Genomic DNA, 23,353 nt, shown 5'->3' with positions numbered 1-23,353 from the left:
TTTAAAACTGTTTACAGGTTACTACACCGCGGGGTTTAATTATGGTCTGTATCCATTTAGCAGTGGACCAACGTTGCCTTTTAAATTAAGAAAAGATCCAGCTAAGCATGTAAAAAAAATAAAATCTCCAAGGTAATTGACAACGAACAAAACATTACATACAGCAGAATCTCCGTGTCTGAATATCTTTGAAAGGCGGATATGTTCTCTTTTACAGTCCACTAACCAGCACGATTTCCCTATCAGACATTTATATTATGAGGAAAAATATCTTGGACAAACCTGTAAATTATTAATTCAACCCAAATTATCTTTTTTAATGTTTCATCATTGTGCATAAACTTAATGAGCTATGCTAGCCTATTGGTTTTAGTGACCAGAACATAATCCCTCTCACAGATCTTAGCTAGTTATGATTATTTTTAGGACTATCTTCCTTTTCAGATAACTCACCTGTGCGGCTTTTTAAGCTGAAGTGTAAAAAAGGTTAATAAATGACCTAATTATGTCAGCATTTCTATCCCACAGTCCTCATGCTCTGAGATCTTTCACTGATCTCGATAGGAATTTGGCCTGAACAAGAATGGCAAATTTTCAGCTGAGAAAGCTGAATAATGTCGTGCTTTTAAAACGAAAACATTGTTACCAAAGAGTCTGGCCTACTAAATCATCTTCAGTGCAGTGAAAAGGGCAAAGAACATGAATCTTGGCACCTGTCTTGCTGTTTGTTTGGAATAATCTTTTAGCAATTTTGATCCAATGGGAATGACAGATTAGTTTTAGAGAGCTAGCCACATACAACCTAACATTCGACTGAAATGAACTGATTGTAACAGGTTTGAAAAAGAACAACCATATGCATCTTATGTACCACTCAAAATCTATAAAACTACTGGGCAAACAGCATAGTGTAGAATCATTCTTACACATATTTAAACTTTGCTGAGGTATTTCTTTAATTACAGAAAAGCATCTTTAAAAACAACAGGAAAAAAACTCAAAATATGAGTTATATTCTGCACAGATATTTGGGGGAGAAGGAATTCAATTGTATTGAAAGCTCCAGAATCATTAAAGGAATAACCACTTTTATTAGTATCGATAATATCATAGTCTTCCTTGGCTTTTTATTCCTTCAAAGCATTACAAAAAATGTAAGGCTGTGACTTTATAAAACATAATTTTGCCTCAACTTTGCCCACCAGCGTTGTAAAATAACCTGAAGTACTTTGTCTTTTTCCTAGGGAAAATATCACCCGGTGCCCATCTCTGTAGCAGACCGATTGTGGCCACACGGCTGTCGGATACCCTGCTTGCCTCCTCCGTGAAACTGGACAAGCAAGACTGTTTTCATAAATGCTAGCTGAAGTCAAGTTTCTTTCACGCAGCAAAATTAAGTATAGTTTTTCTGTTTGAATTTTAACAATATCTGATAACTTCTACCTGCAACTAACAGTTATTTATTTCTCTAAAATGAAGATACCTAGACTGTTGCACAAGCTGGATTTCTCACCCATATATACTTCAGGAACAGGAGGAATGTACACATCATATTCAGAGTTTATCCTAGGTCAGATACTGTATTTGAAGTGCAGTTTTCTAATCCTTTTAAATACAATCAGCCTATCTTGATTGTGACACTAATGTTAAATGTAACTGCAGCCATTACCAAGTAGTTTCCATAAGTGGTTTTATTACTGGTTAGATTTTACAAATTCTGGTACTCGAACAGACTTCGACCTTAAAATTCTAAAACAACAAAGCAACCAATGAAAGGCTTAGGACTATTCAAAGTAACAAACTCTTAACATTTTTGCCCTGGTCATAAATATACAGAGAGAAAAAGAGAGAAGTGGACATGGAATCCAAAGTATGTAGATAAAACAGTATATAAGGCACATGGCAGTCTTTGAAAATACAGAAGCTTTAGCCAACTTAAATTAATTGCTGTTTCCCTTGCTCAGTCCACAAAACTGTACAGTTACACAAATGTTGTGTTGCAATAGATCTTCCAAGTTATTCTTCAGTCCATACTCCGTCATACCAGAACACTACATTTCCTTCTGTTTTTTAGGAGAGATCCTAATTGTGGTTAGTCAGTTGCTCAAAGCCTCTATTAAAATACACTTGGAATTTCAACTAAGAATAATTTCTTTTTTAAAGAAATTATTAAGAAAGAGTCATCAGAAAAGATTTGTAAGAGTTGTCTGTGAAGGACTTCGAGATTCATGAACCTCAAGACTTCCGGGCACTGACGTCAAGACAGATGTCACAGTAGGCATGGTAGGATTAGTCAAGTCCGTTAAAGTAGTGGGAGTGCTGGATGGACTCATGGAGGCATTGGATATTTCTGAGGCAGGACCTGATGGGGTCCCTGCTTGGAGTGTTGAGTCTGAAGTCTTATCCACCCCTGTGTTTTCTTGACGTAAGAGGTTCCGTCTGAATTTGGCTCGAGCATTTTGAAACCAAACCTGAAATAGTTTAATATAACAGGGTAGCATTTAAAGAGCTGCAGTGTTTAAAAAAGCAAAAACATACTCACAAATTCACCAACGCTTGAATTGTGGAAGATGTTTTTACTGGTAACATGTTAGAAAAGTAGGCCCAGTCATGGGAAGTGTCCTCTGCACGCCTGCAAAGCATTCCTCTTTCCCTCTTCTGCAATCCTGTATAAACAGCCTGCCTGGGACAGGAGTGGACCAAGGATGGAGGAGGGGAGTCTCTCTCTGCAGGCTACGCATAAAGATGCTTAGATATTTGGCAGCCTGCATGAATCCTCGATTGCCCTCAATCCCAGAAGTATTTTTCTGGATGAGGCAGACATCAAGCATCTGACGAACATAAAATAACGAGTTTCGGCACCCTCGTATCTCAAGTCCATCTCCCCCTGTAAGCAGCAGGTGACACAGCCCACAGCACCCTGCCTTTCTGCGGGCCCCGAGAGCTCTCCCGGCAACTTTCCCATGTCCCAGCGTCAGCAGTGCTCTCGCCTTTCTAAAAGGAACGTCCCTCTTTCTTACTCTTCTCTTACTCTTCTTTCTCAAATGCTTCAGCTCCCTTCGCCTATGCCAGTCTCCTTTTTCAACTGATTTCAGTACTGGAATGATGTCAGGAAAAGAGGCCTGAATGGTATTAATGACCCACATTGCATTAAAAACTCTCATTCCAGTAGAAATTATATTCAGATACAGAAATTTTTCCAAGATTGCTACTTCTTGCATTATTTGATTATTATCTATGAGTGAAGGACAAAAGCTACGACGACTTCTTTGTCAGTTAAATTTCAGTGTTTAGGTCCAAGTTAATAATGCTCTCCACTGTCTGCAGGATTTGTTTAAAGATAAAATATTTTTCTGACCTATTTGAAAATACATAAAATGTGTTTGTGAAACTTGCATGAAACCGAGGTACAGCATATTACTTTGACTAAATTTGAAAATGTCGTTCAACCTGATATCTGTTGATACCAAATATCTGCTGATGTCTGTTGATACCAGCTAATTTTACTGCTGCAAACGTGCTGAAATTTCACCGTGCTTATTTATCAGACGGCCTTCTGTCATTGTTACATTCTTTACAATGGACTCAATGCTGATCCTACTGTCCTCACGTTGACCTGCTGTAAGGAATAGGACTGAGTCTTTCCATTCCAGATGCAATGAGCCTCATCATCCCTGTATCTGTCGGAGAAAGGAGCTGAGTGAGTGAAAGGCTCTGCAGAGCCGTACAGTATCTCCATGGCATTTCTCCTCTGTGGCCTGTACAGGGAAATGGAGTGTGTGCAGCTCACGAGGCCACAGCAGCCTGTACAGAAATTCTGACCTCTGCCTCTGAAACAGCATGGCCCCTGCCATAGGATCCGCTTTAAGCCAGACCACTAACAGAGGAGCGGTACGTAAATACCAGCAGTCCCGAAGGGCGCTCTCTTTGCACTCTCAGCTGCCAGCTGCAGTTAGAACTGATGAACAGGTCTCATCTCTTTTTCCTCTGACTGGTTTTCTTCTCATCTATGGATGGTCCAGCCCCAAATTCCCCCTGTTGAGCACTCTTATTTTTTCTCTGGAAAGCTTTCTCCCCCAGCCAAGGGTCTTTAAGGTGCACTCCTGCTCGCTCACTCTCTCCAGGGAATGCCACAACGAAATAATCCTCAGGCACAAATTCTAGCAGTAGCCACAGGAGCTGCAATCGTGGGCCGTGCATAAATCACATCCCTACAGGTCCTTGTTTCTGAAAGCTCAGTATTTTAAAACAGTTTATGTTGGCATTCCCTTTGTTAAAACACTTAGTGTAAAGGCTGTTTATCAATTTCATTTAAAACAAGAGAACAAAAATCTTCTCCTAAACTAGCAGTGGTAAAAATACACACATGATTTTATAACATGGTCCATCAAAGTGGCAAACCTGTTAAAGGACAGCGATGTGGTCAAAACCAGGCAAAATCAAATTTGTTGGTTTTGCCTGACACACTCACAACCCATGTCCTCTCCTGTGACTGCTCATTCGGAGCCACGCAAGAAGGGAGGCAGAGATGTGTGTGTGCGTGGTTCTGAGCGAGGCAAGGAGCCCCCTGTGCAGGGGATGCATGTGGAGCAAATCAGTTTGTTCTGGTCATTCAAGTTGCAAATTCTCAATCACCAACTAGTTAGGAATAGCAAAAAACAGCATTTTGAACATTTATGGGATTTTTTACCTTTCAGTAAGAGATAATCTATATTTGTCCCACAAAGTAATTTGGTTTTGATTTTTTTAATATACCTTCTAGCAATTGTAAAAATGATAATACATATGAAGGTGAAAGGGATGTTTAGAAACTGCCACTGTTGATATGTATGTGTACCATGGCTACATAATAATTAAAACAGAACAGACAAAACTACTAGTCCAGTTGCATGTACACATACTCCTGCATAATTTCACACTTATGTTCATTAAAAATATACATATTTATACATGCAGTAGCCGCAAGTATGAGTACCATTTCCATTCCTATTCACAAATCTATTTTGTTGCTTAAAGTGTGTAAAACTGTAGGAGGCACCATAAATATTTTGTTCATTTACATTGTTCCTAAAAGTCCAACTGCTCCTTAACCTTAGTAGGGCGAGAGACTCTACAGTTTTCCTTCTGTTTGTGATTCGAAACATGGAGTACGTAAAGAAAAGTGAGCAAGATTATTGGTGTTTATATATTCCCCTTTATCTGCCATTAAATATGAAAACCTGTGCTCAAATGCCCTTACTGATGGCCATTCATGCTACTTTCAGGAGCCGCACATATAAGATGGTTCATTCTCTCTTTAATAGTTGTAATTCATGTTAAACATAGAAAATATTCCATAATCTCGTAAGTATTATTCAAAAATAGAGATAATATGACTACTTTCGCTTTCTTCCTCACTGAGATATTGTCAAGGTTAATCAACTAATGGTTATAAAGCTCTTTAAAATTGTCCAATAATAAATATTCATGTTATTACTGAAAAGGCATCTAAATATTTGTTAACTGAAATTCTGAAAATACCTTGTCTTATAATAGAAAGGGATAACATAACTATCACAATAGTGGTATTCTGCTATGCACTTAAGATATGAAGGTATTCAGCAAAGACTTCATGTTGAAGAGCAGGGAAATAATTAAAACTATTCTTTTCTGAGTTGTAGGAACATAGGCGCGCTTCTCTACCACCCCATGTTGTTACTTATAGCTGTGCAAAGTAGCGTGTAAGAGCTGGCAATGGAGGGTTGCCCAGGCATGATGGCAGTAGCGCTGCATGCTCGCGTTGGCAATTCAGGCCCTGCACCTGTAGCGATATTACAGTAAAGAAATAATAGCCCAAACATACATAACTGAAAGAATTGTTCCAGAAGGACTTGTCTCACATCAATTACACAATTAGGAGTCTGGTCTCCAGTACTGAGGAATAAACTAAATCACTGGGAAGTATTTAGTGTTTTTCTGTACAACTGTATCATTGTAAGGCTGAGCTATGTCAAATCAAAGGGGAAAATATGGACCATGACTCCCACTGAAAAATAAAAGCAGCTGCGAGACCCACCACTGATGCTCCCACATTCTGGTTAGCTGGGTTGGATGCCTGTAGCTGGACAACTCAACAGCTAGGCAGAAAAATATTTACTGCAGTTAAAATATTATACTATCTCTTCAGTGATAGGAATAAAATAACATCTCCATATGACTGGGTTGTACTGGAAATAAATACACTAAGTCTGTAAAGGATTCAGATACTGCAGTGCATGAGATCATCTAATCACCTTAGGTAACTTTATTTCCTTGTTTGTAACACCTCCGTTGTTGCGACTGTTATATATTAGTTGTATGAATAACTTGTGCTAGAAAACAATTTTTAAACACAATTTTGCTCATGCACACAGCTCCCTGGAGACGTTTAGGTTTACTGAATTTTACTAACTAGTAAGTGAAGAAACAAAAATATAAAGGATGTTTCACAACAAAGCAAACTGTATACACTCATTGCACACACGTTACTCTGTTACGTCTAGTAAACACATAGTTAAAGGGGGACTACGGGGTATTTTACGAACGGAGGCTCGGTAAAGCGTCTGCAAATCTTCACCGAAAAGTAGCGCAGGGTACCCACGCATGACTGTGAAAATTTTCATGCTTGTTGACTACTGGAAACACAATTAGCGAAGTCGAAATGCCTGCAGTAACCTTTGTAGGGTTTTCATAGCAACTTTACTGGGGAGTGATTCAAGAGCGAGTAAGCCGTGTACAAGACACACACTGAAAAATAATGCTTTATGTTCCTGAACTGCTTTTGCCACGGATAATCATATTCCGGACTCCTGGGGAGAGAAGAGCTACATACCTAGAGCTAGCAAACCATGCCTTCTTAGGGCTGTCTACTTCCACCTTCCCTTTCTAAACTCACAAAAAGAAAGATCAATTCCCAAAAGAGGAATATTTATCCTAGTTAGTTAGCTCACAATTAGCTGGTCACTTTAATTATGAATGATAGCTTACAATAAAGGGCTTGTGTTCCCCAGCTGCAGCACAAGAAGTATACGAATTAAATTGCAAATATAAAGCTAAATTTGAATGAAAAGAAATAAAAATAACGGTTAAAAATATAAATCGGTTTACTGTGATTCTAATGTGGCTACTTACGGAAAATAGTCTGCATTACAAAGCCACTGAAGGAAATGTAATTTAGGAAGCAGTATGTTACATTTCCATGCCATTCCACTTCTGGACATGTGTAGCTGATGACTAATTATACATAAAGCAAAGAGAGAAGTCAGGTCTACCAAATCCAATATCACAGGTCATTAAAAACATGGTCAAATTCTCTGCTCATCTGCAAACAAAGCACCCTCATTAGACATTATGTGGGACTGTCTATATAGTAAGGGCACTATAGCTGTTTCCTAAATCACTAGGAACTCTACTGCGTGTGTTTAGGAAGTACACTGGTTTCAGAACAAGAGAATCTGCTTCTCTTGATCTGCCGCCTTGTATTTCCTATTAAAATATATTCTGTTGACGATATATGATGAGCCACAGTCCTGCATCAGCTGAACTGCGATCTGAACATACAGAAAATACAACAGCTTACAAACACGCCTAATAACAACATAGGGATTGCAGAAGATTTCTTCCTACTGGCAAGCGTGCACGTACATCTGGGAGTCCATGCGCCTTCGGTATGTAAGACAGAGTAATACTAATGATGCTTGTTTAGATCAATAGTGTCAGTGAATTACTTCGTGTTCGATAGATGACACAGATGGAATGCCAACCTTTCTGGCTCAAAAGAATTAACAAGTGACACTATCTCAGTAACCAACATCACGAAGAGTTTTCCCCATCAAAGAGCAACCCTGAAACTCATATAGGTGAACTTCAGTGTTTGAAAAATTGCCTCTCACCGGTTGGAGATAAGCCAATTAGGCACAAAGGTTCTACATTTAAAAAAAAAAGAAAGTTTGTTTTTTCATGGCCTAAATTAATTTTCAAACAAAAAGTCCCAGAGTATGGAGTAGAGAGTGCTCATAACAGACAGGAAAACTCAAGGGACACTAGACAAAGTATCAGCCCGAGCCATTTTCTTGAATTGCCTCCAACAGCATCATCCTCTGGGTGCAATCCTCACCACCGACTATTAACTTCCACCACTCTTCAGCTAAAGGAGCCCAGACATAAAGGAGTATTTAACTGTGAAAGTAAAAGAAGTGAAACACCAATTACCAAAATGATGAAAAAAAGTTTAATGGAATTGTAAGGGACTGACACAAAAAGGCGGAACTACTAAGCACCTTAAAACTGCAAGATGTGATATGTTTAAGATGGAAACACCAGCAATGAAGAAATTGAAAGAGGAACTGAAGTGTAACGGAGACGTGGAGCCCAGTTTTGGAGACAAGGAAATACATTCCGAAAAGGAAGAAACAGAGACAACAACTTGGAAAAAAGATGGAAGGAAAGACCCATTAGATGAAAAGAGAAGAGAAAGATGGAAGGCAAAGTTGGTGTGGAATCAGGAGAGAGAACAGAAAGATGATCAAGAGAAAGACACTTCCTAGACACTGATCTCATTTCTTAATACACTATGTGAAATTTCTCAGATAATTCAGGTGTGAGTGCACTGTAATGGACAGAATAGATATTACTGAAGTGTAAACTCTGAGGCTAAAATAACGGCGAAGTGTCAAAATAAGAATAGACAAATGCAGTAAATTATTTCGCCCATGTGCATGGATGAAGGAGAGCTGCTAGGAGAGACATTACATCAAGTGTTAGGATGTGCAATAGTTATATTGGAGGAATTTGTTCCACCACTGCAAATCAGCCTCGTAAAAACAAAAAAATCCAGCTATGGAGGACATAGCCAAGAGAAGTAATTACATATGGTTTTTCATTAGCAGTTTTTACTGGGAAGCCTACAAAACCTTTATTCCTCCTTCTGTTAGGTATTAACACTGTAAGGTCCAAAATCTCTCTGGTGAATTCAGTTTTTCTCAATATTTTTTGTCTGCCGCCCTCCACTTGCCTATGAATTTGCGAGAGCTGCCCACAACGTGTTCCCAAGAGTCTCCCTCTAGCCCTACCTGTCTCTATGAAGGCCACAACGCATTTTTCTACAATTAAGACCCATTTTAAAATTTCAGCAATAGATCCTTGAATGCCAGGATCTTATTTGGATAAGTGCCCATTAAAATGGACTTCTTGAATCAGAACTATGAATTAAAATGGAGCTGAATCAACCAATAGTCTCACCTTTGCTTCCCATTATAGTGTATGGGAAATGGAGTATATATCCTTGAAGCAAGCAAAATCCAGCTTTCAGAGAAAAAGTACTTTTAAAATGCAGTTTCCTTTCATTCTAAGTTACTAAACTCTGAATAAAAAAAAATCTTTGAAAAATTTAATTTATGTCCACTTCAATTATGAAAGAAATCCTCCTTGTTCTGATAAAATAAATCCAGACTGCTGATTAATTTCTTATAAATGTAAACATTCATAGTCATTTGTAAATTAAGACCTCTCTATTTACACTGAACACACTAAAATAATCCACTTTTTCTTACAGCAGGTTGGAAGCTAAAACATGCAGCAGAATTAACTAACTACACGAAAACAAGCAGGGCCCCAAACCTTCAAAACTGTCATTAAAAATTAGAACCCAAGTGATCTACTTTTGGGAAACTGAAAAGAAATAACTTTTCTCATACTTTCTAGGACTTAACTGAAGTCTCACAAAAGGTATGAAATGTTAAGAAAAGAAGATCAGCAAAATCTACATCATCTCAAATATAAAATTGATATTTTATTTACTTTTCAAGACAAAAGACTTCTTACCTGAAGAACTCTTTTGGTCAGGCCAGTTTTCTGAGCTAGCTGTTTCAAGTCCTTGGCATCAGGATTGTGGTTAATAGCAAAGTATGACTTCATTGTCCGCAACTGGTGGTGTTTGAATGATGTCCTCATACGCTTTGTTTTTTGATTGCTGGGGTATTGCTGGTCTCTATCCAGGTGGTCGCCATCATTTTCATTGCAACTTAAAGCTTAAAGCAACAAGAGGAAAAGGCGTGTAAATCTATTGCTCCGTGACCAACATTGTTTGCAGTTCATCTGAGTGCAGCAATTAAAATAACATACCATGGCACGTATTGTACGAGTACAAATCCTACTTGCCTTCCCCTCCATTTCTGCATCTTCTATTTTTCCCTTACAATAACCAGCCTGCAAGGACCCTCACCTGCCTCTTTATGGCTTTTAAAATGTCAGGCCTGTTTCCTTTTTTCTTGCCTCCATCTCCACAGCCTCTCCTCCACTTTCTGCTTGTAGGACAGTAGCTGTCCTCAACTCTGTAAAGTGTTTTAATGTACTTTGTATCACTATAAATTGCATTGTAACGTACAAAGAAAGCGGTACAATACAGTCCACTTAAATCTCGATGGAACAGACCAGTTAAAATTATAATTATTTCCTCCATCAAACTAAACCCTGTAGAGTACAAGAGAGACCATTAAATGAAACACTATAAAAGAAATAAAGTTTGTGGGTACCAGACAGCAAATTATGACTATAATTTGAGCAGCTAAAGAAATAAAGCTGTTAATGCAATGTATCACTGGCATGCCAAAACAAAAAATATCTTTTTAATTATGTATATGTTTATATTTCCTTTTTTAAAGAAGTATTTGCGAATACTGTTTTCAGTGATCAATTGTTATACCCTTTTGAAATCACGGAATGACACTGATTGATACATTTGCATAAATCAAACATAAAGCTTGTAAAAGAGGTCTATGAGCAAGGAACATTATAATAACTATCAAGTAGTATTAAATGTTGAATGCCAAGCAAAATAATCTCATAGACCAAAAGTAGTTTTTAATTTATTTGTGCATACAGTACACCATAGAAAAACTCTTAGAAAAAACGTTAAGGACCAAGCTTAAATCCACAAAAAAATCAGAGGTATAACTGAAAATTAGTTCTGACAAACTGTCATTAATTTACTTTTTCTGTTCCAATATCTCAATTCCCTTTTAGCTTCCTATAAGTTTTATGTTAAAAGTAATGAAAAATCACTACTATCTCTGTTCTACGTGGCATGCAAAAAATGAGGGAAAAAAAAAGGATTTTAAAATGTGAATTATTGGTGAATTTCTTAACACATAAACAGATCTGTTTCAATTGTCCATTATTGCTGGTTCATTACAATTGAGTACATCTCATAGACATGAATATCTCTGTAGTCTTACTTTAAATTCGTGCTATCCATGACGGGCTTTCAGCCCGATTGAAAACACAAATTCTGAAAGGCATGCGTTAAAAACAGTTTAAAAAAATATAAATAAAATGCACATAGACATAAGTAAAAATGCATCCAGATTCTATAAACAGCAGTTTTGCAGCACATACAGTAGCTGCTTTGCAAACTTTCCTTTTCAAAAACTTCCAAAAAGATATGGCACAATGTTGAGCAAGGCCTGCAAAAATTCAGCTGTAAGACAAAAAGCATGTGTTTAATAGACACATAGAAAGTGTCCGAAGCCTCAAACTTTTCTGTGTGTTTCTGTACTCCTATAATTTAAAAAACAGCTAAGAAAAATTGTACTGTATATATAAATGTGTATTTATGTGTGCGTGTGTGCATGCATGTACGTACATTTGTATAAATCCTTTCCAGACCTAAGTATCTCGTGCCAAATTCTAGCAATAAGAGGCATTTCTGCTTGTTTTCCTGTGGCATGGAAAGACTGGAAGCACCCGAATTTAAAAGGTTTAAGATGCTTAAAAGGAGATAGTAAAAATGCAGTATTAATGGAGCTGGATGGAATGTAGTAAAATCTTTTTTCTGGTTTAAGAACTGAGATCCAGTTGCCAAACAGGGGTCATCCCTTGTGCTCCAGTCCCCTTCATAGCTACAATTCCTGACATAAAGAATACTGGGATGAATAACTGAAAATATATTGCTCATAGCAAATTCTATCATGGAAATTTAAAACCAAGCAGCGCTTGGTTTGAAAATATACTCACAGAATTTTCGATATTAGTAATGGAAAAGATCTCTGTGTGTTATATTAAATGCTTTCAAACCCTCCCAGAAATAACAAGCCAGAGACTTAGGAGGAAATGCATCAAAATATCTGTCTGAAGACTGAGGTCTGTTCATGTTAATATGCAACAAAACAAAACCTTAGGGCTGCAAGTAGTTGGATTTTAACCTGTTCCCTAGACAATGAGACACATTCAGGATCCAAGGAAATAAAAGTGACACTAAATCCTGGCAGAATGGAATGAGGATATCAGCTTTTCATCAAGCCCTGATAGGACAATGAACAATTTACTCTTTGAATTTCTCATAATTTTACCTCCTTATCTACCAAATAAATAAATTATTAAAATTGTACTAAATATGTACCATTTGGGATTGGCAAACTATTGTCCTTTTCTATGAAGAAAGTTACAGAACAGATTTTGAAAGTGTACGAGGGTGTCTGCTGTTCATTGTCTTGCACAAGTGGTTTGGGTACCCCCAGGCATCACCCAATATGACATAAATATCCCTAGTTAGTGCCAGTTCCCCTCTTGTATTTGGTTGTGGTGCTTGGCACCACCTTCAAAAGTCTATTATATTAGTTCTAATATTATATGCATCTCTCAGAATCTGAAATGTCTATGGGCGTTGCAGGCACAGAGATACAGAATGGGCCAAGGGTGTAAGCATGTCTGGGTTTTAAGAGCTGAGGAGTTTCTGCAAAAAGCATCGAGGCGTAAGACTAACTCTGTACATGCTCCTCACGCAACCCTCTGTTTTTCAGACACTTCTTCCCTGTTCCTTCGTGGTGTCCCTGTGTATCTCCCAAAGGAAATGTTGAACTCTCCGTACGCAAGATTTCCATTCAATTGCAGTATCTAGGGCTCCTGCTGGGAGTTCAGAAACACAATTGGTAAAATTCCAGTCAAATAGAGGAATCTTAAATTAACCAATGTTTCATTCCTATTTTGTGATAAAACAAATTCTGAAGTGGTGCCAAGTCTCTTTTTTGACCCTAGAACATTTCTAAGGCCCTTGCGCCTTTCCCCCGGTCCCTGCATCCGGGCCATTGCCCTCCTGTCCTTCGGCTGGTCCCACCAGTGGCCAGCTCTTACAGCCTCTGCCATGAGCACCACGACACAAATGTCCAGTTGGCCACAAGATGGTGATGTCCATGGAGAGCATCACTAGAAATGAAGATTAAAACATTATATTTTGATATTAGGGAGCAAAATATCCTCTGTAGAATAATGCACAATACCATCTCTAAAAACAGCAACATCAGTGTAAAGTAGGATGTGCTGTTATCTTTGTGACAAACACTACTTGAAGAGGAGCACTGTTTCAAACTCCAATCGCCAGATCCCCCCACATGTCAGGATCTGGGGCAAAGCACATGCTTAGTGCTTAGTAGGTCGCTAAGTATATGGCACATGAAGAAGATGGGAAAGAGAAATTTCCTTTGGGGAAACTTTTGTTCTCAGTAGCTTGTGTTTGACATGTTAAATTACCCAAAAAGAAAGCAAACTAATCCCGATTCTGAAAGAATAATGAAACAAGAGACACATTTGGTGCATGCATCAGCTCTCCATATTCAGTGGCTCGGGAATATACACCCCTTTCCTTCTGTAATAAGAGAGCCAAGGGGGTGTTTTAACCTTCTGCTGCCTGGAGAGGGAACTTGTGATTAACTTGTGATTAGACTAGCCAGGGGTGCAGCCTTATTTGTTGTTTGGCAGGAACGTGTAAAGGACTTTGTGGTACCCGCATCCTTGAAGGGGACAAAAGTGAGGGCCCTTTGAATGGTACTTGGGACAGGAACAGAGATAAAGTCTTTCTCCACGGTGGAAGGAGAAGACACTTGGAGAAGGCAGACACCTGAACTCATTACCACAACTGGGATTAAAAGGGGTGAAGCTGTGGCACTCGGAGCCGGCAAGGTACCCCTCGCTGCCCCTGAGGTGCCTGGCAGCACTGAAAGAAAGGAACCTCTGCCAAGCCTTCGGACAACAGCCACAAAAAGCACCGCCTCAACCTGGAAATTTCAAGAGGTGTTTGTAGGAAGAGGGAGATAAAGCCTGTGTTAAGGAGCGACTGTCTTCCAGGCTGAGCATCACCAGGCCACGAGAGAGGCGAGCTGGGATTAGAAACCCTCTTTCCTCCGCCGCCTCGGACAAAAGGGCTGCGTGTCCCGCTGCCTCCCGGGGCTGCCGGAGGGACGGGCCCCCCCCGCGGCCGCAGTGCCTCCGGGGGGAGAGAGCGGCCGGGCCGGGGCTGCGGCGGGCGGGAGAACAAAGGGTCCGGAGCGGGGCCGCGTCGGGCACCGGGCTGTGCGGGAGGAGCCAGCCGCGGAAGGTTTTTCCCCTCAATTAAGCCAATTGAATGGCGCTGAATAGCCGGTGCGAGTGCGCGGTAATTCCCTGAGCGCCGCGATTAACCCGGGCAGCCCCGGCCGAGCCGGGCTCCTCGCTGCCCGCCGGGCCGGGGGAAGGGGCTGGCGGCGGGGCCGGAGCGGGCTCCACTCCGCTCCCCGCGGGGGTCGCCCCGCCGTGCTCTTCCCGAGGGACCCCTCGGCCCGAGGGAGCGCTGCCGGGGCCCCGCTCGCCCTTTGGCAAGCGAGCAGTGCCGGCTCCCTGCCCCTGCTCCGACCCCGGCCCCGGGGAGGGGCCAGATGCACCGCGCCCAGGGGGGCCCGAAAGGTGCCCACGTCGGAAGAGGGGGAGGAGGAAGGAAGAGAAGCGGGAGGAGGGGGGAAAGGAGGGAACTCTGATTTTTCTTAGGAAATCGCTGCGAGACACCCGTTTTTAAGCTGCGACTCCCGTTCGCTCGCTCTGGAGTCATAGGAAAGCTCATTCTGAGCTTAGTCCCAAGGGAAACGAGGAGAGAAATTCGCTCTTCAAAACTTTCCAGGCTTTGCCCATTTTCGTCAGGGAAAAAAAAAAAAAGTACCCCAAACTTCTGACAAAGCCCGTTCGGAGGGAGGGTCTCTCCAGAGGGCCCCGGCGCCTCCCCGAGCCGCGCCAGGGGTGGCCGGGACGGAGCGGCCGGTACCGGGGCGCGGGGCCGGCGCCCCCGCAGCACAAAAAGCCGCCCCACACACCCCCCGGTCCACACCCGCCGAGGGTCTGCATCGAGCCTAGATATTTAGTCACCGTCTTATTGAAACACTATGTGTCTTCCTGTTAGGAAAGGAAGGAAATATTTCTTAATATCTTCGCTGTTTGCACAGATTATGGGTATTTTATCAGCTCGTCGTGGCCCAAGTCTGTGCAGTACCTCTGTCACTTTTCAGGATATTTTAGTGTCTTCCTATTAAAGACGGACTAGATACAAATGAATAAAATATAGCAGGCTGTGGGAGGTTTGGGGTCTAATTCACAAAGGGAGTATTCAGAATTCTTTACAGGTGCTTCTGTGTTCAGCAAGCTTCCAGCCATTGATTTACTGACCTAAAAAACCCCATCAAACTCCATTCCAACAAGTGAAAGAAGAAATTATGATCACAGGAACACACTTAAAAAAAAAAAAAAAAAGAAAAGAAAGAGAAAGAAATCTTTTTGAAGTTTCAGCATCCTTCTAAGCTATTTTCCACTTGTCAGGCTCTATCCACATCTAAAACCCATCATCCCCGAGCAAACGGAGACTCATTTTAGTAGGGGGGAAAAAAAAAAAGTCAGTCCAATTCCTGTTGCAGATGAGTATTTCCTGCAATTTATGAAATAATTCCAGTCTCAACTCTGCCTAAGTTTACAGGTCCCCCCTTTCCCACCACCTCTGGGTGTAGATTTATTTACACAAAGTATTTTACACAAATTACCAGCAACAGATCCCCTCAGAGGACAATATTGTGCATTTCTAGGGCATTTCTGAGAAGGAAATTAGAAATTCCACTAAAAATAAAAAGAGAAACTATCACACTTTTAAACGGTTTCCCTTTAAAAGGCAGAAAATCGAAGACTTTGCAATAATTTGCTAGTTTGTGAAATTTTACATCAACGGCCAACCTGGTCTGATTTCCAAGATCAATGGCACTTACTGTCGTATGAATTAATCGATTATTGGTTTAGTAAATAGTTAATTGGATAAATAGTTTAAGCAAAGAAGCCAAAGGTTCCTCAAGGAAGATCTCTTAAGCTTCAGTTGCAGGCTCTAAACAAAAATTAAGAGAAAAAAATCGGAGGGCAATTGTTTTGCAAACGAATTTTAAAAAAATACAGTTAAAAACGGTTTATTTCGGAAGTCTGGGAGCAGTAAGACTTTCTCAGGCTGTGCTCCCGTCCAGGACAGATGCCGCTGGTTCGGTTTACAGGTCCTTTGAATCTGAACATCTGCCCTGCACAGGGAAACAGCGGAAGGACAATTAAAATCTAATCCCTCCGAAAACGAGACGTTTTTAAACGGGCAAGATGCATATTTTATGTGTGTTTTAAAGCTCAGCTGTTACTCGGGAGAACGCTACATACACCTTTCATCAACCTTCACCACTGGGACCACTACTGATTTTTGCACTATTTCCAAATTATTCAGCAATTAGTTAAACCAACAATAAGCTGGCAATTTTGCTCCCGAGGTGCGTTTGCCACTTAGAGATGCGCCTTTTCTCCCTGCCATTTTCAGTGCAAACCTCCCAATTTCGTCGCTGTTGTTACTCAGTCTTTAGGCGCAAAACACCCGCAGCCGCATCCCCCCGGCGTGGTCACCTCCCCCGCAGCCGAAGCCCTAGATGCTGGGAGAACCCCAGCGCAGCCCGAGCCCCCCGCCCCCAGCACTGCGCTTCCTCTCGCCCCCCCCCGGCCAGGGGGCCGGAGCACGGCACAGCCCGGAGCCGCGACTGCGGGCGCGCAGAGGTGCGGCTCCAAACAAACCGCAGCAAACTCGGCCTTTACCTATCGCCCTCTCCGGGAAAACAAAACAAAACAAAACTTTGAAGGCAAATCTACGCGCTGTGGGACATGCCTGAAGTTCGTAGGTTAAAAGAGAAAACATGCTGGAAACAGCGGAAAAGCGCAGACGAGGGTGAAGCAGCACAAGGAAAGAGGCAAAGGAGTTTCGTCGCCGGGGTGTGACGGGACGGCTGAGCGCTCAGCTCGGGGAACTCGGGTCTGAAGCAAACCTCCACCTTGAATTCTTCTAATAAAATCAAGATCTAAGAATTTTCTTTTCTCCAAACACTTTTTCCTGTTGCATTCAAGGAGCAGTGCTGGAAGACCTAGTGATCACAGGCGTCTCTGGTGGGACGAAGAAGAGCGAGGGGAAGGGGGGAAGCAGGGATGGCGGGGGGGGGGGGGGGAGGATTACAGACTGCTCGAATTCCCTTGCCTTTAAATTACAATGCTGGGGGGGTGGGGGTTAAACGAGGGAACATATCAGAAAGTTTGCAACCCGATGCAGGGAGACCGGGAGACACAGTCTCTGCAGGGACCGGTGGCTGCGGCCAGGTTTGCTCCCTCTCATCCCGCTGCTGGTCTCCGTTAAGAGGCAGGGCTGCGAGCCGGGGCAGCGGGGGTTTAGCGAGGGGATGCTGAGAGTTCCCCGACTCTTCTGAGTCACATCTGAGGAACAAAACTCCAGCCGAACTTGTCGCCGGACGAGCAGCCCCGACGCTGCCTGCAGACACCTGCTGCCTGCAGCCCTGCCCGGGCTCCGTGGGCACCCCCGGCCCCCTCCCGTTGCAGGTCCTTAGGAAAGAGCCACTTTCTTACTCTCTCCCTCTCTTTCCTTTCAAAACCGCTGAGGTGCAAGAGCTCAGGACAAGGGCAGAATAATTCACCCATCAGCAGCCTTTGAGTGTAGCTACTAAAGAAAATTCACAGCTCTCTGAAGTGCTAACTTACAGTCTCTGGTTTCCAGATTTTATTTCAGGCTACACTCCCCCTTCTCCCCCTCCTTAACCAGATGACCTTGCTTCAAAACATTTTATTTCCAGCTGAAGTGAAAAATGCTAACATATTAGCTTCTGTAATTGCAGTTTGACAGCACTTGATCTCAATAATTATGCTGCAGCTAAACTATTATTAACGGTTTAAGCTAAAATAAACGGAAATCCCCCTTTGGAAGTGAACAGAAACAAACCCTTTGAATGGTTCTGGGGGAAGATGGGGGTCTCTTACCTGCGTTGTAGGCTGCCAGATCTGCCCCAGGCCCTGGACTCTTCCTTTTTCTGGGTCTCCCCTTCTGGACAGTCCCCACACCGTTGTAATAAGGCAGTCCCAAAGTATTGGCAGAGCCCGCTCCCAATGCCGGGCCCTTCCCAGCGGCTACATCCGAGTGATTGAAATGCACCTGGTACTCCCCCTGGATGAGAGTCTCGAAATGGAGGCGGCAGTACACCAGATTGTCCTTCATGCCAAAGTGATCGCCGGTGGTCAGCATCTTGTTGCAAGTGGTGCAAGTGAAGCAGTTTAAGTGATATACCAAATCCCTGGCCCTCATGACCATCTCCGAGGCAGAAATCCCCAGGTGACATCTCGCACATCTCTGCACCGAAAACCTCCTGCAAACCAGAACGACCAGAGGAGACGGTGAGAGGAGCATCCCCCCCCGCCCTCCCCCCGCCTTCGTCGGGTCCGTCCGGGGGGCGGCAGAGGGAGAGGGGTTGCGGGGCCCGGGGCGGCCGCCTCGGCCGGGGCAGCGGCACAAAGCCGGGGCGCTTGCGGTGGCTTCACTGCCCGGGCGGGCGCCACGGGCCGGGAGCCTCCGTCCCGCTTCCCACCTCACAGCGCAGCTCCTGCCCCGCCGGGCACCCATCAGGAAAAGGCACCGGCCCCCGTCCCGCAAACTTCCCTGGGGCCGGAGAAGGCCCCGCCGCCGGGCGGGCTGACAGCGTGTCCCGGGCTCAGCCCCGTCCCTGCGCCCCCGCACAGGGACACGGGCGGGGAGGGCAAGCCCTGCCCAAGGGTGAGGGTGCCGCTCCCTGCCGTGCCCCGCGTGTTGAGGGCAGCAAACACGCTCAGCTCCCCTTGGCCATTGCTTTTCCCTTCGCAGCCCAAAAAGGCTGGGCAGGGGACGTCCGCTTGAAGTCCCCGCAAGCAGGCTGGTGGTGAGCTGTGCCCCCCTCCCGAGAACATGGGGCCCATCCCACCATGAGTCTCCTTCCACAGTGGGAGGTTTGCAGAGCCCACAGCCTGCCCCACGGGGACGGCGTGCCCACGGATCCCCTCCACAGCCTCGTCAGGACGGGGTTTGCTCAGCGTGCGGGGCGGTGAGCGGGTCCCCCCCTCCCGGGCTGGTGGCTGAGGGCAGCTGTACCTGTAGTAATCCTCCTTGCAGTAAATGCTGCCGTCCTTGCTGAAGCAGGTGAGCTCGGACTCCAGGTTGAGTTTACATTCACAGCACTTCAGGCAGCGCATGTGCCACTGTTTATCCACAGCCAGGAGGTAATAACGGTCGGAGATTTTCCCCCCGCAGCCGGCGCACAGGGCAGCCCGGTCACTGCTGATGGAAGGCATGGTCTGCTGGGGGAAAACAATTACAGACCGTTAGCGAGAGGGAGAAACTCTTGTCCGCTGCTGGGCTCCCCCCTCCCCCTGCCCGGCCGGGGCCGGGCTTCTCCTCTTCGTGCAGGGGCTTGGCAGGCGCGGAGCAGCGAGAGGAGCGGAGCGGGGGCTCCGAGCCCCGCGCCCCGACCTGCCGCCTGCGCCCGGGAAGGCGGGTCCCCAGGGCCCCGCCGCAACCCACCTCCCCAGGAGGAGCGGGCGGGGGGAGGGAGGGCGGGGAAGGAAGGCGAGACGAGAAGAAAAAGACCCTGGATTTTAGGGAAGGCGGCCGGATCAGACTCAGGATTTTTTTTTTCTTTTGGGTGGACTTTCCAGTCCCAGAACAAGAAAAGATGCTGTTCAATAAACAGGCGCAATAATCACAGAGCAGGGCAAATCGCAGATAGTTAATTTTAAAATTTATTATTATGGATATACTGAGTGTGTCTGCATAGTTAATGCTCTGTGAGTGCGTGTATGTGGAGCGTGTCTGTGTGTGTATTTTCCTAGCTATAAAATTCCGAGTGAATTACGATCAAACCCCCTAGTAGTCACAGCGCTGCAGACACAGCGCTCTCTGCAAGCTGGTTCCAAACAACACGGATCCAAATCTGCTCTGACCCAAAGCACTGAAGGGATCAGTAAATAAAACCGCGGAGGAGATGAGCATCACTAAATCCGAGGTGAAAAACGTTTTATCAGGAAAACGAAATAGCGTGAAACGTGTAGGAAAGAAAGAGGGGAAAAAATAACAGAGCACTTTAGATTATGCTGGGATAAACTTGGAAGCAATAAAACTAAATGTAACCCCTATATAATTTAATAGTTTAGTGTCAAATCGCAATCCAATCGAAACCCTGCAAAAAAACAAATACATACATATTCTGTCAGCTTCTACCAAAAAGAAAGAGAGAAAAATATCGGAAACCGTTTAAGCACGCTTATTTATTTTAGCAGGCACCTTAAAACAGTGTTCAGGAGAGGAGGTTCAGACTGGTGCAGTTTATGGCAGAGCTTGCAGTGCGCTGCTGTCCACTTCGTTCCAAACTTACTATCATCCACTTTGCACAAAAGCACACTGCAGGTTTGTTCTTGTGCAAGAAAACCCAAAACATTTTTTACAGATATGACAAACACGCCGTTTGTTTCGATTCGGGGGGGGTGGGGAGTGTAAGAAGTTGTTTGTTTACTTTTACCTCCTCTAGAGCCTTAAGTCCTTGCGCTAAGCAAAAAGAAAAGACAGCTAATAGAGAAGAATGGAAAGAAAATGAAGCTATTTTTTCAGCATTTGTTCGACTGATTACTTTCATCCAGTACTTGCAGAGATCACAAAATCCCAACGCTATGAGCACTACTATTTGGACTACACCATTCCCACTATCAGAACTACACATAAATAAAATCATGGCACTACACTGATACGTTAGCCACACAAATCCACTGATAGCTTATTTCTTCAAGGCATTAACTGAACTCTGATTAGGAAACGTTTTATAACCCAAGTAGTTTCTTTTAAATCCATTTTAAATTAAATATGATTTTTCTGCTTTGCTTTTCCGGTAACAAAGATATTCCCAGATCCAGAAATGGTATTTAAGGATCCAGTATTCTATGCCACTATTTACTATATACACATGTGTATGCCTATACATTATATAAAGGTATCATGCCACAATATTTATTCCAGGAAAGATTATTTGATATTGTTTAATTGTACGGAGAAATATTAACTTTTCCAAAGAAAACCAAAACCGTTTAGATTAGGAATGACATTCCACCCTTATAGTAGAAAGGCTGTTTTTCAGCCAGTATTTCAGGATTAAATACTCTCACTGTCACGTTTAAGTAAATTTCTACATAGCATTAAGAGAAATAACACATACTGAGTAAGTTTTAAAAACTGAGAACAGATATCTTTCTTGCATATGCCCGTATCAGCTTAGAAGGCAGCACTTAACCAAAATAAGGGATCATTTCACTTCAGAGTTATCATTTTTTAACAAAAAAGTAGTATACATAAAATGTTGAATGAATTAACACACTTCAGAAATCTCTTCTACTTTGCTAGCTTAACTCTGCTTAAAAGGATGCATCTTTTTATTATCTAAATGTATTAGTATACAGTATTACGCATCAGCAGAGAGAAGATAAAAAGTGGTAAAGTTATAAAAATTTGCATCTATCCGTCTCCCTGAAACATATCTTCTAGTTCTGTTTGCCATGTTCGCAAACCCAATGTTTATATATATTACAATTATTTTTTAAAAATAATAATTTAAAGGCACTCGAGTTTGGGGGTTTTGTTTATAAATGCTACAACGACTACCTCAGCGTAGACATCCTACCTGAAAAATAACACAGAACTGGATTATTTGGTGTTTGTGTTTCCATTCTGCAGACAAAAAATTCTCTGTGACAAAACGTTATCTGCATAAAAGCATACTTTGCCTCTTCCTAAAAACTTTGGAAGGCCGGACAGGCTGGGGGAAGGGAAGGAGTTCTTGGACGCTACCAAAAGGCTGGTCTATTTTTCTGTTTTCTCGCAAGAGCAGTACCGTTCATTTCACCCAAGCGTTACTATTACTATGCATATTATTAATAATTAACAGTTTCATGCCTTTCCCCACGGTTTTATTTAATCTTTTGGGGTGCCTTTATGCTTAATTTTCTTCCGATTTAGCATTTTGCATACGTTTCCCCCCGATCTGTTATTTTAAGGGAAAAGCTCTATCTTTGAGGGGTTTATTTTGTTTAGGGGCTTGAACGACTCTCCCATTGCTTCGCCTCCTACCGTTTCAGTCTCTCCCCTGTCTATAGCCGAGCTGATGGCCGGTGCTTCGCTTTTGGTTCTCCGATCCATCTCGTCGATGACCCCGTGCATCTCCGCGCCGGACAGACTGTGGAAAAGCATCGCTGAGGAAGCAGAGGAGGAGGCCCCGAGTTGCTGCTGTTGCTGACAGTTGTCGGGGTCCCTGCAGGAGCCCAGAACTTGCATTAACCGGAGCCCTCCCCCATGCATCTAGCACGGCCGCCCCGTCTCTCCTCGGGCTCCGGGCTGTTCACCCCGGCAAAGGTCTCCGGAGCGCAGCGCAGGCTCTGATCCGAGGCTTCAAGGGGATGGACGGGGTGCAGAAAAGGCGGGCGAAGGGGGTGAGGGAGAGGGGATAACTGGTGGTGTGAGCTTCGGGGCTTGGATCTAGTCTGTTGCGCGGCCCCGGCACATCCCTCTAGGAGGCTTCTTCAGTGCAGGGCTCATTGCCTCAGGTGCGGTCCCAGGCTTTACGCTCTGGCCCAGCTGGCAGAAGGCTGGGCAGGTTTACGGTTGGGAGAGATCAATAAATAATAGAAATATAAAAAATTAAGCCATCTTCGCTGAGAAATAAATTAAAAAAAATAATAATAACGACAAGCCCCCTACATCGTACTGAGCGAAATTTGGAGGAAAGCAAGGGCGAGGGAGGCTGCAGCAGGCGGAGAGCAGGCTAGCGCTGCCAGGAGGACGGGGCGGGTGCCCACCGTACGCACTCACAGTCCGGAGGGCTGGCAGCGGCGGCGGCTCAGGGGCAAAGTTTGCTCCTTCCCCGCTCCTCCCCCAGCCCGCTGGAGCTCATTGGGAAAAGAAAAAGCCAAGGGGAAGGAGGAAGAGTTGGATGGGCACCAGATGGGACGGGCACTCGGCGGCCCCCCTCTCTCCTCAAAGCGGCGGGGCCCGGGGCGGCTGCTCGGGGGGGGTCGGGGCGGGGGGGGGGGGGGGAGCGCACGGCTGAGCCGGAGCCGCCGCCCGCCCCAGTGCCTGCGCACGGCGCGTCTGCAGCCCGGCCGCCGCGCGAGGCTCCGCGCCTTTTCT

The 23,353-nt window shown here is 43.8% G+C and overlaps 1 protein-coding gene across 2 annotated transcripts; it reads right to left on the bottom strand.

Annotated features, from left to right (window-relative positions):
* Window positions 1-1,632: 1,632 nt before the first annotated feature.
* On the bottom strand, window positions 1,633-22,525 carry LHX2 (LIM homeobox 2). Of its 2 annotated transcripts, none has more exons than XM_054220752.1 (5): window positions 22,298-22,525; window positions 19,280-19,485; window positions 18,142-18,524; window positions 9,841-10,046; window positions 1,633-2,471 (listed from the first exon to the last, which is right to left on the bottom strand). In XM_054220752.1, exons 1-5 carry the CDS (start codon window positions 22,523-22,525, stop codon window positions 2,184-2,186), a joined length of 1,311 nt encoding a protein of 436 aa, XP_054076727.1. In that variant the 3' UTR covers window positions 1,633-2,183. The 2 variants fall into 2 exon arrangements, with proteins under 2 accessions (XP_054076727.1, XP_054076728.1); XM_054220753.1 differs by having other exon boundaries at window positions 19,280-19,482.
* Window positions 22,526-23,353: the final 828 nt, after the last annotated feature.

The sequence above is a fragment of the Rissa tridactyla genome, chromosome 14 (assembly GCF_028500815.1).
Source record: "Rissa tridactyla isolate bRisTri1 chromosome 14, bRisTri1.patW.cur.20221130, whole genome shotgun sequence".
In the NCBI taxonomy this organism is placed as follows: Eukaryota; Metazoa; Chordata; class Aves; order Charadriiformes; family Laridae; genus Rissa; species Rissa tridactyla.
The sequence above is the reverse complement of the archived record's forward strand: the minus strand, read 5'-3'. Positions and strand labels throughout refer to the sequence as shown.